The sequence below is a fragment of the Rana temporaria genome, chromosome 3 (assembly GCF_905171775.1).
Source record: "Rana temporaria chromosome 3, aRanTem1.1, whole genome shotgun sequence".
Classification (NCBI taxonomy): Eukaryota; Metazoa; Chordata; class Amphibia; order Anura; family Ranidae; genus Rana; species Rana temporaria.
Window position 1 is genome coordinate 54,546,978 of NC_053491.1, and position 17,295 is coordinate 54,564,272.

At 48.7% G+C, this 17,295-nt stretch overlaps 1 protein-coding gene across 2 annotated transcripts in view; it reads right to left on the bottom strand.

Moving 5' to 3' along the window:
- The window catches only part of FSD2 (fibronectin type III and SPRY domain containing 2), a 65,118-nt gene that overhangs the window by 13,300 nt on the left and 34,523 nt on the right, over positions 1 to 17,295 (bottom strand). For both annotated transcript variants that reach the window (XM_040342586.1, XM_040342585.1), the window contains exons 8-10: positions 16,561 to 16,695; positions 10,460 to 10,613; positions 1,633 to 1,766 (exon numbers count right to left, since the gene is read on the bottom strand). In XM_040342586.1, the coding sequence (XP_040198520.1) occupies positions 1,633 to 1,766; positions 10,460 to 10,613; positions 16,561 to 16,695 (423 nt within the window). The remainder of the gene's footprint in view (positions 1 to 1,632; positions 1,767 to 10,459; positions 10,614 to 16,560; positions 16,696 to 17,295) is intronic.

Genomic DNA, 17,295 nt, shown 5'->3' on the forward strand with positions numbered 1-17,295 from the left:
ATAGAGAAACTCTCTTATATGTTTTCACTTTTTAATTGGAAAAATGTTTATACATCATGGTGGTAAGATGTGTGTTTGGCAATGTGAAGCCTCATACACACGTTTGGATTTTCCGCAGACAAAGCGGCAGACTTTTAAGCCATCTAGGACAACCCTCCTAAATGGCTGAGACACAGCAGCGGCGCCATTGGCTCCTGCAGCTGTCAATCAGTCAGTCAGCCAATCAAGGGAGAGGGGGGTGAGGCCAGACTGGGGCTCCATGTCTGAATGGATACATGGAGCTCTGACTCAGCTCAGGTGCCCCCTTAGAAAGCTGCTGGCTGTGGGGGCACTCAATAGAAGGGAGGGGCCAGGAGCAGCAAAGTGGGACCCAAGAAGAGGAGGATCCGGGCTGCTCTGTGAAAAACTAACCGCACAGAGGATATAAGCATAACATGTTTGTTTGTTTTTTAAATGAGACTTTACAAACAAAAAAATATCACTTTAAATGTTAATCTGCAAAACAAAGCTCTTATATAAATATGAAAAGATATAAAATGTCAATTTAAGAAAAAGTAACTTATAAAAGAAAGTTGCCCACAAACCATTATAATGGCCCAGATTCAGCATAGCTTGCGCTATATTTGCGGGGGAGCAGGGCAACGATTTTGCCCTGCGCCCCCGCAAATATTGTGCGCTGCCCTCGATTCACGGAGCAGTAGCTCCGTGAACTGCGAGGGCGCGCCGGCAAATTTGCCCGGCGTAAGCGCGCGCAAGTTAAATGATCCCGCCCCCGCGGGAATCATTTAAATTAGGCGCGCTCCCGCGCCGAGCGTACAGCGCATGCTCCGTCGGGAAACTTTCCCGACGTGCATTGCGGCAAATGACGTCGCAAGGACGTCATTTGCTTCAAAGTGAACGTGAATGGCGTCCAGCGCCATTCACGAATCACTTACGCAAACGCCGTGAAATTCAAATTTCACGGTCCGGGAAGGCCGGCTTTACTTTAGCATTGCCCCTACTATTAGAAGGGGCAACCTTGCACTAAAGTTGCCGTACGGAAACTCCGTACCTGGCTTGCGCGGGGCCCGCGCAAGCTTGTGAATCAGTGGTAGTATGCAATTTGCATACTACACGCTGATCACAATGGGAGCGCCCCCTAGCGGCAAGCACAAGAATGCAGCCTAAAATCTGCGAGGCATAAGTGCCTTATGCCGCGCAGATTTTAGGCTGCAGTAGGTGTAACGAGGTTCCTGAATCAGGAGCACTCGTTACATCGGAGCAAGTAAGCAATTGCGCCGTGAAACTTATGGTTACGCGGGCGCAATTGCTTCTTGAATCTGGGCCAATGTTTCCTAAAGGCTTCACAAGGATTTTATTTTTAATGGCTAAGAGATGAAAGTTTACCCCCTAACATTAAAGATTTGTGCGTCAGTGTGTGGCGACTAAAATGCGTCATTGAATAACTTTAGACATTTTGTCATTTGTGTTTCGTGTTTATTGGTCGATTGTTGGCTGATTTCTTTGATTGTGCGCGTCACTAGGGAGTTGTAAATGGTTTCTATGGTATTCCTACATGATGTATGTGACAAGGTTAGCAGAGATGCATGGGTAACAATGGCATACGCTGTCCTCCTCCTGCACACTAAATACCTGTAGTATGAATGGGAACAGACTTGCTGCTCTCGCTCGGCCCCCCCACATTCACAGCTCTGACACTGATGTGATACGTCTCACTCGGCTTCAGATGGATGAGGGATTCACAGATGGGAATTCCAACAATACACCTGTGAAAAGACATTGTGAATTATAAGAGGCGCACACGTGCGTGGCTGACAGCAAGAGTAACAGGTGTTTTATCACTAAGGGAGCTTCATTCAAATAACCGCTTTTACGTGAAAATTGAGGACTAATTCAGTGTAATTTAAAAATATCAATGTTCAGCCTCCGTATAGCAGAGCTCTCATTTGAGAATATAATGCTTTCCCCCTCCTTCACCAGCTTTACCTTTTTTCTGCTTTCTTTACTATCCTATATTACATAAGTAATGTATTTTATATTACCGTATTTTCCGGCGTATAAGACGACTGGGCGTATAAGACGACCCCCTAATTTTCCAGGAAAAAATAGGATTTTTTGTACTCACCGTAAAATCCTTTTCTCTGAAGTCCATGGACGGACACAGCTCCTTAAATCTTGACAAGTGGGTTATGTTCCCTGTTTACAGGAGAGGACTAGGCAGAAACATGTTAAATAGTTAAATACATGTTACATTAACAGAGTTGAACAGCCCCGCCCAGGGGGCGGTCCCTCCAGACATAACCCTCCTCACTGCAGCTTGCAGCCTCAGTTCGTAACAAGCAGTACAAACCTAAAAAGGAGGGGTGGGAGCTGTGTCCGTCCATGGACTTCAGAGAAAAGGATTTTACGGTGAGTACAAAAAATCCTATTTTCTCTTATCGTCCATGGACGGACACAGCTCCTTAAATCTTGACAAGTGGGACGTCCCCAAGCAGTGTCAAAAAACGAGGGGTGGGAAATATATCAGTAAAAACAATTTTAACTTCACCCCAAAACAAGCAGAGCTCCTCAACGGAGGAGGTGCAACTTTAAACAGCCGCCGGCAAAAACTAGCGGCTGAAAAAAACATCATAAGATGCACTCACAGCAACCATGTAAATTCTGGAAAAAGCGTGAACGGACGAGCAAATCGCCGCCTCGCACACCTGTGAGACCGACGCATGATGTCGGGAAAAAAAAAAAAACCCAGGAAGCACCAATTGCCCTGGTCGAAAGTGCCGTGACCGGAAAGGGGGGCCCGCCCTTAGGAGCATAGGCCTGTATGACGGCCTGCCCGATCCACCGAGAAATGGTGGTCGACGAGACCGCCAGGCCCTTTTGTGGACCAGACACCGACACAAAAGAGAGTCAGAAGCTCCGAAATGGAGCCGTAGTAGGCTGGTATACCCGCAAAGCGCGTACCACGCCTAAAGTATGAAAGGCCGAAACCTCCTTCGGAAGAAGGGAAGGTCGCGGGCGCACCATCACCTAATCCTTATGGGGGATCAAGCATGGCGGCTTGCAAGACAAGACCGCCAACTCAGAAACCCCTCTAACAGAGGTAAAGGCCACTAAAGGGGCCACCTTCTGAGATAGTGTCAAGAGAAAATCTCTCTGATGTTTCCAAAAGGAAGGTTCCTGAAGAACCGAGAGCACCAGAGTCAAAACTCATGGGGGAAGAGATGGGCCAAGAGGGGAAAGTATATGACAAACCCCTTGCACACAAAAAAAGGGGACCCACCAGGGAACAGGCCGCAAAAAGGCCACTAAAAGAACACAGCCAAGGCTGAAATCTGCCCCCAAACGGTGCTTTAAGCAATTTTTAGATCCAATCCAAGCTTTAAAAACAGCAGGACCCTGGACATTGAAAGTACGCCCGTGGACGTCACTCCATCCCTTCGCACCAAGAGAGGTGCGACGGTAGATCCTCCGGAAGAAGACTACGGTGCCCTGTTGAGATGACCGAGTCAGACAGACCCTGGTCACCTAAAGTCTGGCTTCCAATAACCATGTTAAGCAAGTCAGTGACTGTACAACAGGAGGAAGTATGGGACCTTGAGACAGGAACCTCCTGCCCTGGCAATCGCCAGGGTGCCTCCGCTACCAGGCGCCCGATATCAGCGTACCAAGGACGCCGAGATTAATCTGGAGCGATTAGAATCATCGGGATCTCCTCAGCATCCACTCTGTGGAGCGGCCGAGGAAGCAACTACCATGGAGGAATGGCAAAAAATCACCGATACAGACAACACAGGGCCACCAGCGCGACTGACGCGTCTGTACAAGATCACTAGACCTGGCCACTAACTGACACCCTTGCGGCGGAGACAAGCTGCCAGGAGATCCATGCCATGTGAGGCTCACCTCCTGCAAGGGAGCCGAAACACCCCAAGCACAAAGACCAGTCGCCCTGGTCCAGCATCTGGCGACTCCAGTAGTCTGCCTGCCGGCATACCTGATGGTAGACTGAAGCCACGGCCGTGGCGTTGTCCGGCTGAAACCAGATTGGTCGACCACAAGGAGAAGCATAGCCTGATCGCCTAAAATAGTAGGACAATGAACAGTAGACAGCACCTGGTATTCCCAGGCGGTCTTCCACCAGGCACTAGCCAGGCCCGACCCTGGGTAGCTACCGAGACCAGACACATTCAAGGAGGTGTGGTCATAGGTCCACGCAAGTCCAGCGACTCAGGGCCGACTGGACCCCCCAGTTTTGTGAACCTCCAGGTTCACAACCCGTGAGCTGGCATTCGTCGTAAACACCGACCACTGGAAGGAAGGAACAACTTCCCGGACCGAAGAGTCGGGAATCTCTGTCACCAACTCAGAGAGACTCTGACTAGGTGGCGCACAGGAATCTAATGATTTCAGAGACAAGAGATTTTTACCACCTGGACAGTAGTTCCACTGGAAAACCAGGGTGTGGAACTGGGCATACAGTACCACCTTGAAGGAGGCTACCCACAGACCCTGAACCAGCAGGCGCCCGGAGAGAAGACCGATTGCGTGATGCCAATACCTTCTCCGCAGACTGAAGAGTCTGCAATTTCTCCAGGGGAAGAAGGACCTTGCCACTGAGGAGTCTGGATCAACACTAGATACTCCAACGCTGAGTCGGAACCTAGCATGCCCATAATTTGAACCCTGGGTCGCACACATGTAGGGCAGGCTTGCTGCCACTGAGCTACACTTTCTGGCCTAAACGTTTAACATCCACCCGAATCTTCGGAGGGTCTGAATGGGAATAACCCATCCACTAGGTCGGAGACAGAAGCTGCTCTCAGAAGAAAGTCGTCAAAGTAGCCAATGAGGCAAAGCCTCGCTGTCCCAACAAAATTCAAATAAGTGCGAGCTCCTAGCTGAAAACCCATGGTGCTGACGCCAGATCAAAAGGGAGGGCCACAGGCTGACAGAGACCCTTCTCTCATCACGAAGCACAGAAAAAAACACTGTGACATGTGCAAAACGGGACATGCATGTATGCGTCCCTGATGTCCGAGGACGTCAGGACATCCCCCGGATGAAGCGCAGCTACCACCGAACAAATGGATTCCATGCGGAACTACCCGACGTTCACAAAGGTATTTAGGGCCTGAGGCCCATAGAAAACCCCAAAACTCTCGTCCTGCAGGAAAGGTAAAATTACCTTGCAGCTTAGCAAATCCCACACTGCCCAAGGCAGACCGACGTGCCGGGAGGGGAAGACACAAGGACAGAACTTTGCCACCGTGTGCATAAAACCATTCTGAAACAGACGCCCTGGATAACAAGGGCGCAGCATTCAATGAAGCATCACAGACCTATATGAGGCCCTGGACCAGCTGGTCCGCTAGGCTAATAACCTCAGGAGAGAGTCGGTGCTCCTCCACTGTCTGGTGCAAAATGCTCACTCTGTGAGTTGTATACAGCACTAGGGGTCAGGACTACTCCAAGATGGCCGCCGAGCGTTCAGAACGCGGCCACAGGAAAAAGGCCAGCACAATGTAAGCTGCGCCATAGCGTGGCTACGACAAAATGGGCGCCAATGGGAGTTTTCAATGTAATTGAAAAATCTCCCAAAAAATAGCGCCAGCGACCACTGAGACCCCAGTGTAGTGGCCACAATAGGCCGCAAGCCAGACCCCAGCATGGTAAACATGGAACGGGTCAGTACTTCGGATCTTCTATCAGTCAGATCCATACAAGCGGGGGTTCCCGCCAGGCGGTGAGGGACTACAAAAGCCCTCAGTGGCTTTTCTCATTCCGCATCTCAGAAATTATCAAAGAAGGGCACAGAAGGAAAAAACCTACACAGCGGTCTGATTTGTGTGATCCAAAAAAGACCGAGCCCTCAGCGGAAACCCAGCTGCACTATGCAGCTTAGGAGAGTCCCTTGCAGCAGTAAAAAGCGCACCCATAAATGCCTTATTCTGCCTTTTTTTTTTTTTTTTTAACTAGGTACCTAGTCCATGGCTCCATAACAGAGCATTCCCCAGGGGATAACGGGGGAAGGGGGCACTCTTTTACCGCCCGCCCGCAGTCCACCCCCACCCTGGCACAAACTGTGTCCAGGACTAACAATAAAAACTCTGTGGGAATCCCAGGTGCTAACACCTGCTGCCACCACCAGCATGTGGGGAAGGACCCAGATACTGACTCCAATATTTACATATAGTGTGTATTATAATATGCACACCTGTCCATACAAATAGACAAAAGCTCCTAGAGCCCTATTCAGGGCCTCTCACCCACTTGCTGCGCTGACCAGGGGTAACCAGGGGACTCCCTCAGGAGGAGACTGCCCAGTGCTGTCTGTGAGAGGAAAAGAACCGTGAGGTAACTTTTGCAGGGACCTGTGTTTAAACAGAAAAAGCCTCATAGGGCTGTTTTATTTAAGGATAAGACACAGATACAGCATAAAAAGCAAAACCGTTACAGGTGTCACCAATCAGTCAGCGTCTGCTGAAGTATAATCATAAACATCTGTGCTCATCACAGGGCTTTTTACCTCACAGGAAAGCCCAATACAAAAAAGAAAAAACACAGGCCAGATAACACAGTCCCCTCAGGAAGGCCCCCTCCCCCCTGACAGCGGCAATGTTAGCAATGCAGCAAGGGAAAGGAGCAGGGAAGTAAGGGGAAGGGACCCCCGAACCCCAGGAATGCCCAGCTGTACCAACCCACCGAAGCAGGAGGGACTGTACTTACCCGTCCAAGCGAGGACTCGCTGACGCATTCCTGACAGAACTACAACCGAAATGGAGGTAGCTGTCGGCCCGGTCCACTGTGAGTGAGACAACACCACAGCCCAGTCATATGTGGACCTCGGAGCAAAGCTCACCGGCCACCCCAGGAGTCATGGGGTATGGCGTGGCAGACCAAGCCTCTTTGCAAAGGTGTGCCCACGCTTGCTGGTCGGACTGAGTAGACTACAAGGATCTATAATATCCAGCCTGTCTCTCAGCCAACAGTTGAAAGAAGATTCTTCAAGAAAAAGTAAAGTAAAATAAAATAAAACTTCTCCTCAGGGCGCTGGGCCCAAAGGGAGCCATACGTCCTTCTCCTTTGCTAGGCAGAACGAAACTGAGGCTGCAAGCTGCAGTGAGGAGGGTTATGTCTGGAGGGACCGCCCCCTGGGCGGGGCTGTTCAACTCTGTTAATGTAACATGTATTTAACTATTTAACATGTTTCTGCCTAGTCCTCTCCTGTAAACAGGGAACATAACCCACTTGTCAAGATTTAAGGAGCTGTGTCCGTCCATGGACGATAAGAGAAATTTTGGTTTTGGGATATACTCACTGTATAAGACTACCCCCTTCTTACTAGTCTTTCTGGAAGCTGAGGGGTAGCCAGAACCGCTGACAGAAACAGGCTTTTTCAAATCTCACTGTGCCATTACATTACATTCCTCACTGTGCCATTACATTACATGCCCCCACTGTGCCATCACTTGCCCCTCACTGTACCATCACTTGCCCCCACTGTGCCATCACTTGCCCCTCACTGTACCATCACTTGCCCCCACTGTGCCATTACTTGCCCCTCTCTGTGCCATCACTTGCCCCTCTCTGTGCCATCACTTGCCCTTCTCTGTGCCTGAACTTGCCCCCACTGTGCCATCACTTGCCCCCCAGTGCAATCACTGCAAACACTCACTTTTTTGCAGGCGGTGACAGTCTCCGTGCTGCGAGCGCGAGCGTCAATGATTTGAAAGCCGCGCCTTCTCTTCAGAGTGTTCTGTGATAGGCGGAACACAAATTTTCCCAGCAGCGCCTCTGTTCTGTGTTCCGCCTATCACGGACGTCTTCTCATCTCGTCCGAGGATGAGAAGGCATCTGTGATAGGAGGAACACAGAACAGAGGCGCTGCTGGGAAGATTTGTGTTCCGCCTATCACAGAACACTCTGAAGAGAAGGAGCGTCTTTTAAATCATTGACGCTCGAAGCACGGAGACCGTACCCGGCGTATAAGACGACCCCCGACTTTGGATGCATGTTTTTGCATCCAGAAAGTCGTCTTATACGCCGGAAAATACGGTATATTTTTAGATATACACTGAGCAAAATTATAAACACAACATCTTTGTGTTTGCCCCTATTTATCTTGAGCTGAACGCAAAGATCTACAACTTTTTCTATGTACACAAAAGGCCTATTTCTCTCAAATATTGTTCACAAATCGGACTAAAATCTGTGTTGGTGAGCACTCCTTTGCCGAGATAACCCATCCACCTCACAGGTGTCGGTGTGGCAGATCAAGATGCTGATTAGACAGCATGATTTTTTCACAGGTGTGCCTTAGGCTGGCCACAATAAATGGCCACTCTAAAATGTGCTGTTTTATCACACAACACAATGCCACAATTGTCGCAAGTTTTGAAGGAGCGTGCAATTGGCATGCTGACTGCAGGGATGTCCACCAGAGCAGTGACCCTTGAATGGAATGTTCATTTCTCTACCATAAGCCGTCTTCAAAGGCGTTTCAGAGAATTTGTCAGTACACCTGACCGGCCTCACAACCGCAGACCATGTGTAACCACACCAGCCCAGGACCTCTACATCCATCATCTTTACCTCCAAGATCCTCTGAGACCAGCCACCGGACAGCTGATGCAACAATCAGTTTGCATACCCAAAGAATTTCTGCACAAACTGTCAGAAAATGTCTCTGGGAAGTTCATCTTTGCCGTCCTCATCAGGGTCTCAGGGTCTCGACCTGACTGCAGTTCGTCATCGTAACCGACTTGAGTAGGCAAATGCTCACATTCAATGGCATCTGGCACTTTGGAGAGGTGTTCTCTTCACGGATGAATCCCAGTTTTAACTGCACTGGGCAGATGGCAGACATTGTGTATGGCGTTGTGTGGGTGAGCAATTTGCTGATGTCAACTTGATGTCAACGTTGTGGATGGAGTGGCCCATGGTGGTGGTGGGGTTATGGTATGGGCAGGCGTATGCTATGGACAATAAACACGGGTGCATTTTATTGATGGCATTTTGAATGCACATAGATACCGTGACGAGATCCCGAGGCCCATTGTTGTGCCATTCATACACGACCATCACCTCATGTTGCAGCACAATAATGCATGGCCCGTGTTGTAAGGATCTGTACACGATTCCTGGAAGCTGAAAACATCCCAGTTCTTGCATGGCCATCATACTCACCGGACATGTCACCCATTGAGCATGTTTGGGATGTTCTGGATCAGTGTATACGACAGCGTGTTCCAGTTCCTGCCAATATCCAGCAACTTCGCTATTTGCTATTGTCACACAACTGGGCGTGCTCAGGGCGCAGTGCACTGCGCCCTGAGCCCACCCTTTTTTTAAGCCAATTGGAGCCACAGGCCCAGATTCTTATACATCGGCGTATCTCTGTGGCGGCGTAACGTATCCGATTTACGTTACGCCGCCGCAACTTACACGGGCAAGTGCTGTATTCTCAAAGCACCCTTCTTCCGTAAGTTGCCGCGGCGTATCGTTAATCGGCCGGCGTAAGCCCGCCTAATTCAAATGTGGAAGGGGGGGCGTGTTTTATGTTAAACTACTGTGACCTGACGTGATTGACGTTTTTGCGGAACGGCGCATGCGCCGCCCGTGGAATTTCCCAGTGTGCATTGCTCCAAAGTACGCCGCAAGGACATCATTGGTTTCTACGTGAACGTAAATGACGTCCAGCCCCATTCACGGACGACTTACGCAAATGACGTAACTTTTTCAAATTTCGACGCGGGAACGACGGCCATACTTAACATTGGCTGCGCCTCATATAGCAGGGGCAACTATACGCCGGGAAAAGCCTAACGTAAATGTCGTAACTTTACTCCGTTGGCCGCGCGTACGTTCAGGAATTCGCGTATCTAGCTAATTTGCATACTCGACGCGGAATTCAACGGGAGTACCACCTAGCGGTCAAAAAAAAAATGCAGTTTAGATCCGACGGCGTAAGAGACTTACGCCTGTCGGATCTAATGGATATCTATGCGTAACTGATTCTAAGAATCAGTCGCATAGATACGACGGGTCAGATTAAGACTTACGACGGCGTACATGGCGCTACGCCGTCGTAAGTCCTTTGAGAATCTGGGCCTTAGGCTTTAATCACGCACTTCTTAAAAAAAAAAACATTGGAATCCATGCGTCTGGCACCCTGCATGTAGATTAGGGGCCAGGTGCATACGGATGGGACGCCACTGTTCATGAGGATCTCGCTGGTATAGCACATAGATATTTACATTGCTTAAAGCTGGTCCTCTGTAACTGCAAAAACTGCCATAACTGGAATTCAGCTTTGAAATTTGTACGTCATTTCCTCTAACTGCTAAATGCTGTTTGGAAACATTAGCATGTCCTCGCCTTACAGTTTTACTCTTATAGACAGCTACACTTTAAGAATATGGAAAACTATTACAGCCAATACATGGAGAGGTATACTTACTCTGAAACCGAATTGTCTTGGATCTCAATTTCTGTTTTCTGTATTTCCACAGTGTATGATTCTACTGGATTAATGTTCCCCGATTCCCAACAAATAAAAGCTGCATTCTCACAACTCAGGCATTCTCGCCTTTTAATAATGGGAGGAGCCGGAGCTAGACAAAGAAAAACGCATCAATCATTTCTTCCCACTTCTGTGTATATTACTGTTTAAATTTATATGACTTCTTATAACCGAATAACACAAAAGAAAATCAGGCCGTGTAACCAACCGTGTATGAAATGCCTAATACTGGGATGTAGCAGTGCTGTACATCTGTGGCTCTGATACACAGTTAGCCATTAGGTTGAAAAGGAATGATTTGCATGACTCCACCCACTGTCTGAACATTTGAAATAATCTTATTTTTTTCTAAAGCCCAACTCAGGGCGCAAGAAGAAAAAAAACCTTTGGAGCACCCTCCCCACTGAAAAGGGTTACATGCAAGTTACACCCCACCCCAGTGCTCTCCTCCGCTTTATGCTGTGGGTAGTCCTTCTGCGTCATCATGTACAGTGCAGGGCTGTGACGGTATCGGTATGATATCCCCGTCAAGCATTCCCTCCTCTCCATACAAGAACATCACAGGATCATCCACACATGAGTCAAGACTGAATGCTGGAACCAAGACTGATTTATTGGCAGCTTGCTGCTGGTTATAAATACAGTTTTACAAGCTAAATCCTTAATCAAGGAACAATGGGAGCTCCACCCCCTTTTCACACACTCTGGAGTTTCTCATACAGAATATAGCCAGACAATTCGGAGCCGACCTGAGACACATTTTCTTTAAATAATGACATCAGGGAAGTTAATTACAAGGTGTACAGAACACATTAGCTGGGCAGCCTGGCACCGCATAATGAAGCAATCAGAATACATAACATGAGTCACCTCTAATCACACTAAACAGGATTAACATCCCTTTGAAATAAGGAGCTAGCTGCAGACGGGTCATTAACATGTCAATAGCTTGTAACACATGAATCCATTTTACCTCTAACCCACAATTTAACCAAGCAGGGAGAATTACACTGACATATCCTTCACAATGGCCCCCCTTTTTCTCCCTGCTCCGGCAAACCTGGTTGGACCTTCCCTGGTCCAGTAGGGTTGACGGGTTCATAGCTTTTAGTCCGAGGTTAACTCCGTTTGGCGTGACTGACCTCCATTGGCAACTGCTTCAGACTCAGGTATGCCACCAGGTCGTCAGATCACACGCCGGTCAGTCCCCAAGTCTTTGTGCGATCTGCAGAGTCACCAGAAGTCAGTGTGAAGACGGCGAATGGGTCTGTGCGCCGCCATCTAGGTGTCCCGCTATGGGAGGGGCAGGTTATGGCTCTGAAGTGACAATCACAGGAGATTCATAAAAAGGAAAAGTTATATTTGTTGAAATGCTGTAGCACTGGTGCTCGGAGTCCGGGGGGGGAGGGGAATCAGAGCCCCATAAGGTCAGCCACCCCCTGCTCCCTCCGCAGCCGCCGGTTCTCCTCTTGGAGCTTCTCCAGCTCCATCTCCAGTTCATGGAGCCTGGGGGGGTCGGCCTGCTGTGACCTCAGGCGGTTGTTCTCCTCCATGCGGCTTATGCACTCCTCCAGCTCTATGTACTCACAGATCAGCTCCTGCTTGCTCATGTCCTGCAGGCTCTCCACGTGGTCCTTCATCATCAGGAACTGGGTGGTGCTGTAAGGGGCCACCGGTGGGCCCTTGGCGAACATCTCGGCCCGCATCTGGGACGCCCGCTGCGACTCCCTCTCCTCCAGTCGCTTCTTATCCTCCCAGGTCAGCTTGTTATACGGCTTCCAGGACCTCTTCTTCTTGGGGGGTAGCCGGCGGTGCCTCTTTCTGCCCAGCTCCCTCCAAGGCCCCTCCGGCTCATGGCTGTCGCCCATGACCAGCTGACAATGGTGTTCCCTGTTGTCCGTAATAACAGATTGTACCATGAGGGCTTCGTAAGGGGTGCCCAATGGTTCTTCCTGACCCAGCTCCTGGGGATCCCAAGCCGAGTCTACACAATGGGCTGCTGCTGGTGGGCGGTACCCAGGTTGAGACCAATTTGACCTGGTGTTGTCATTCAGGGGGCAATTCTGCTTGAAGTGACCCAACTGTTTGCACCGGAAGCAGCGTTGTTCGTTGTCCTCCTGGCGTGGATAGCGAGGGCTCGATGTCATCGGTCTGTTAGGAGGTTGGTATCTAGCGGCTGGTGGGTGTGAGGGCACCGTTGGTCGTGGAGGTTGTACCTGTGGTGTGACCTGGTTCGTCTTGCGAGTATCCGCATATTCATCCGCCAACTTCGCGGCCTCTGGTAGAGTCATGGGCCTGCGATCTCTCGCCCAGTCTTTGACATCCGTCTGGATGTGATTGTAAAATTGCTCCAGGAGCATTAGTTGCAAAATGTCCTCTGCGGTGGTGGCCTGGCTGCTGTTAACCCAGTTAGAGGCCGACCGAGATAACTGGCATGCCCATTCTGCGTAAGAGTCTTTTGTGGTTTTGCGTGAGTCCCTGAACTTCTGTCGGTGGGACTCTGGGGTTACTGCATAACGAGCCAGGAGCACTTCTTTAACCCGGGCGTAGCTATGGATATCCTGATCTGGCACGGTCCGGAAAGCATCAGAAGCTTTGCCTGACAGTTTGCCTGACAATATTGCGACCCACTCTCTTCTAGCTATTCGGTGCAGGTTACATTGTTGCTCAAAATCTGCCAGGTAGTTATCAATTTCACAGTCCTTTTCATCAAAAGCTTTAAAAGCGCTAAACGGAATCTTCCTTGTGTCCGCTGTGCTGTACTCACTGTTCGGAGAATGTGCGGCTGCTTGTTGGACTGCTGCCAGTTTTAACTGTAGTTCTGCGTCTCTTATTTGTTTATCCTTCTGTAGTTCTGCGTCTCTTATTTGTTTAGCCTCCTGTAGTTCTGCGTCTCTTATGCTGCTGGCGTTGCTGCATCCAAGTTCTCCTGGTCCATCTCCATTAGTTCTGCTATGATGACCCGCTTGGTTTTGTTGCTAGCAATCCTTCCACGAACTTCCAGTAGTTCTTTCGGTGTCTGCTTGGAATCCGGGTGTAAAGGAGAGTAGAAGGGAAAATCCCGCTGCTGCCAACCAATTGTGACGGTATCGGTATGATATCCCCGTCAAGCATTCCCTCCTCTCCATACAAGAACATCACAGGATCATCCACACATGAGTCAAGACTGAATGCTGGAACCAAGACTGATTTATTGGCAGCTTGCTGCTGGTTATAAATACAGTTTTACAAGCTAAATCCTTAATCAAGGAACAATGGGAGCTCCACCCCCTTTTCACACACTCTGGAGTTTCTCATACAGAATATAGCCAGACAATTCGGAGCCGACCTGAGACACATTTTCTTTAAATAATGACATCAGGGAAGTTAATTACAAGGTGTACAGAACACATTAGCTGGGCAGCCTGGCACCGCATAATGGAGCAATCAGAATACATAACATGAGTCACCTCTAATCACACTAAACAGGATTAACATCCCTTTGAAATAAGGAGCTAGCTGCAGACGGGTCATTAACATGTCAATAGCTTGTAACACATGAATCCATTTTACCTCTAACCCACAATTTAACCAAGCAGGGAGAATTACACTGACATATCCTTCACAAGGGCTATTACCACTATGCAGTAGATCAGGGGTGTCAAACTCAATTTCACCGTGGGCCGCATCAGCATTATGATTGCCCTCAAAAGGGCCGATTGTATCGGTAAGATTAGATGTCCAGCGCATCTCCTCCCCTTACGTTAGATGTTAAGAGCCCCCCCCACTCTCTCTTCCATCACAGTGCACCCCCCTTTTATTATGCTGCTGCTGAGAAGAAGCTGGATGCATTGCTTGAAAGCAGAAAGTAAGGGTCTGGAGGAGGACCAGAGGAGGGCTGGAGCTCTCCTGCAGCTACAGTAGAGGTGCGAGGGCCACAAGAAATGTCCTGGAGGGCTGGATTCAGCCCTGCGGGCCTTGTGTTTGACACCTGTGCTGTAGATGGATGATGCTGGGGTGCAACTGTGGCTGGGAGCATCTTACAGAGGAGGCTTCTCGGGAGTGGTCGCCGGAACTAGTGTCCCCATTGGAAGATTTCTACCACTAATCAGTGATGGCTGGTGCTGTATATTTTGGGGGGTTGGCAAACAAGACACTCACCGCCACTTCCCCTTTCGGTTGGTCACTCAGTCAAACCCCCCCCATTGCTCACATGCCCCCCCCACCAGACCCGTACTTACCCCATCTAGGCAGCTTTGGCTCCTACCTGCATCTCCTCCTCCTCTGCTGCAGCTTCCTCCTTGGTGGCTTCATCCAGCGTCTCTGGCTTCACAGCGGCTTCCTCCTCATGGCTTCCCTTAGCGGCCAATATGATCACTTTTCCTTTCGGCCAATAGGGTCGGCCGGGAGGAGTATCAGGAAGACAATAGAAAATATTAAATCGCTATTGTAACACAACTGGGTGGGTTAAGGGCACAGTGCTCTGCCCCCTTGCCTCGCCCACCCTTTTTTGAAGCCAATTAGAGCCTCAGGCCCCAATTAATGTGCATAAAAAAAAACATTGAAATTCATGTGTTCGGCACCCTGCATGTAGATTAGAGGCCAGACGCATGGATTAGGGGGGCGGCCCCTGCACCCCTAATGGAGGGGCCGCCACTGCCGCTAAGGGCCCTACACACGATCTGACTTTTTGACAACAATTGTCAGACGGACCTGTTTTAGCAGAACTTTTACCTAACAAATGTCCGATTGTGGCTAATCCGATCGTGTGTACACAAGTCCATCGGACTAAAGTCAAAAGTACAAACACGCATGGTTAAGAACCAATGCTAAAGATCAGACAACAATAGCAGAAGTTGCCCACATGGTGGCGGTAACGCTAGAAGCATCTTTGGAAATCTAGTGATTTCAATGGGCAGGAGCAGTGGTATACACACCGCTCCTGAGATGCTGCTAGCAGGACTTTTTTTTTACTGTCCTGCTAGCGCACCGCTCCAGTGTGAAAGCCCTCAGGGCTTTCACACTGGAGAGACAGCAGCGGCTCTTTCAGGGCGCTTTGCAGGTGCTATTTTTAGCACTATAGCGCCTGCAAAGTGCCCAAGTGTGAAAGGGGTCTTAAGGGAACATTGTAATCGCATGTTAGGCCCCTTTTTGAGAAAATCTTCCTCTAGTAATGTTCTTGATGGAGTTGGTGCCCATATATATGCCAGTGTGGGAGGGGCCTAGTCGTAGACATTGCATGGGAGCTGCTAAGGATGTAGTACTGTATAGAACTGATCTAAAGGGCCCTCTGCAGGGCAAAAGTCTCAGGTGAGGTGGTACAAAATACAGAAGGAACAGCTGGAGTCTCCCCTGTCTCCCGTAACCGTCTTCTTCAAGTCATGCAGTGGGATGCCAAAGGCCTTTTACACCAGCCATAGATCTCAGATGTGAGTAGTGGTGAAGCCTGGGAATGAGCGCACCATCTGGGAGTTTGCCCAGCTGGGCAGACCTATGGAAGGGACATGGAGGAGACTGGTATATTAATGTGAGCACCTTGATCCTACTTGCCGAATGCTAAGGACTTGGTATACATTGGGGAAGTGGTCCCAACTCTATGGTGCTCCCCAGGAGAGGAGGTGCAAATGGAAGATGGCCTACAAAATAAGTGTCGGTGTTCTGTGTAGAAATGACAACTGCAGAATATCTACTCCAGTGTATGGAGTTCAGCACTGAAGAATTCTGCTAGTATGTCAAATGTGATGTCAGATGTCACGAAAAGCTTGCAAATTTTCAGTAAAGTGCGTAAATGCATTTTCTGTGTGTACATTCCTTTTTTTTCTTAAATATTAACGTCTATGGCTGGGAATGCCAGGAGTATAACACAATATGGCGGGTGGTTCCATCATAAATAGGTGGATAGCTGCCTTATTCAAAAAATAAGAAGTGGGGTGGTGACTTTTGCAATTTGGCACCAACATCTAGCCAATCAGAAGCCCCTTTACAGCCCATTTTCCTTGTATGCATTGGTAATGTTTATAAAGATTTTTTTTGCCATTATTATACAATGATAGCATTACCTGTCACATACACTGCATTTTCACTTGCTGGACTCTCTCCACTGGCATTTATTGCAATAACCCAGAATTCATACTGTGTGTTCGGCATCAGGTTCATTACTGTACAATATGTTTCTTTGGATTTTATCTTAAATTCTGTTGACAAAAAAGAAAGTAATGGTTGAGATCTATTTCAGTTAAAAGTTTTATGGTATTTATTACAAGTAACTTGTATGTAGGGTTTAAATTAAAATTATAGTATGGAGGCTGCCAATGCCATCATTCTCTTTTAAAAACACTTGTTGCTGGCTGTCATGTTATCCAGTGGTTACAATAATTTCAAAGTCACTTAACACGAACAACTATGCAGATCAGTATTTTTTGCTTCACTCTTCACTCTGCAGATCTTGCATGCTATGTGCCCAATGCAACAAACAGACAAAGTCATAAGTGTTCAGTCAATGTATACCTAACCTGAATGATGCACAGTGGAGGTATTGAACTAATGAGAGGGGTGGTGGGTAGCGTTCTGGCACTCTGAGATCAGTCTGGACCGGACAGACATCTGCTTTCTATAATGTGATTTTTCCTTATTACTGTCATATAGGAATATAATATACCAGATGTGCATTCTTATTATTAACCCCCCTGGCGGTGTTCCCGAGTCTGACTCGGGGTGATATTTTTTGGCTACGATCGGTAACCCCGAGTCAGACTCGGGCTCGCCTCGCTGAATCCACAGGCATTGTTTACTTA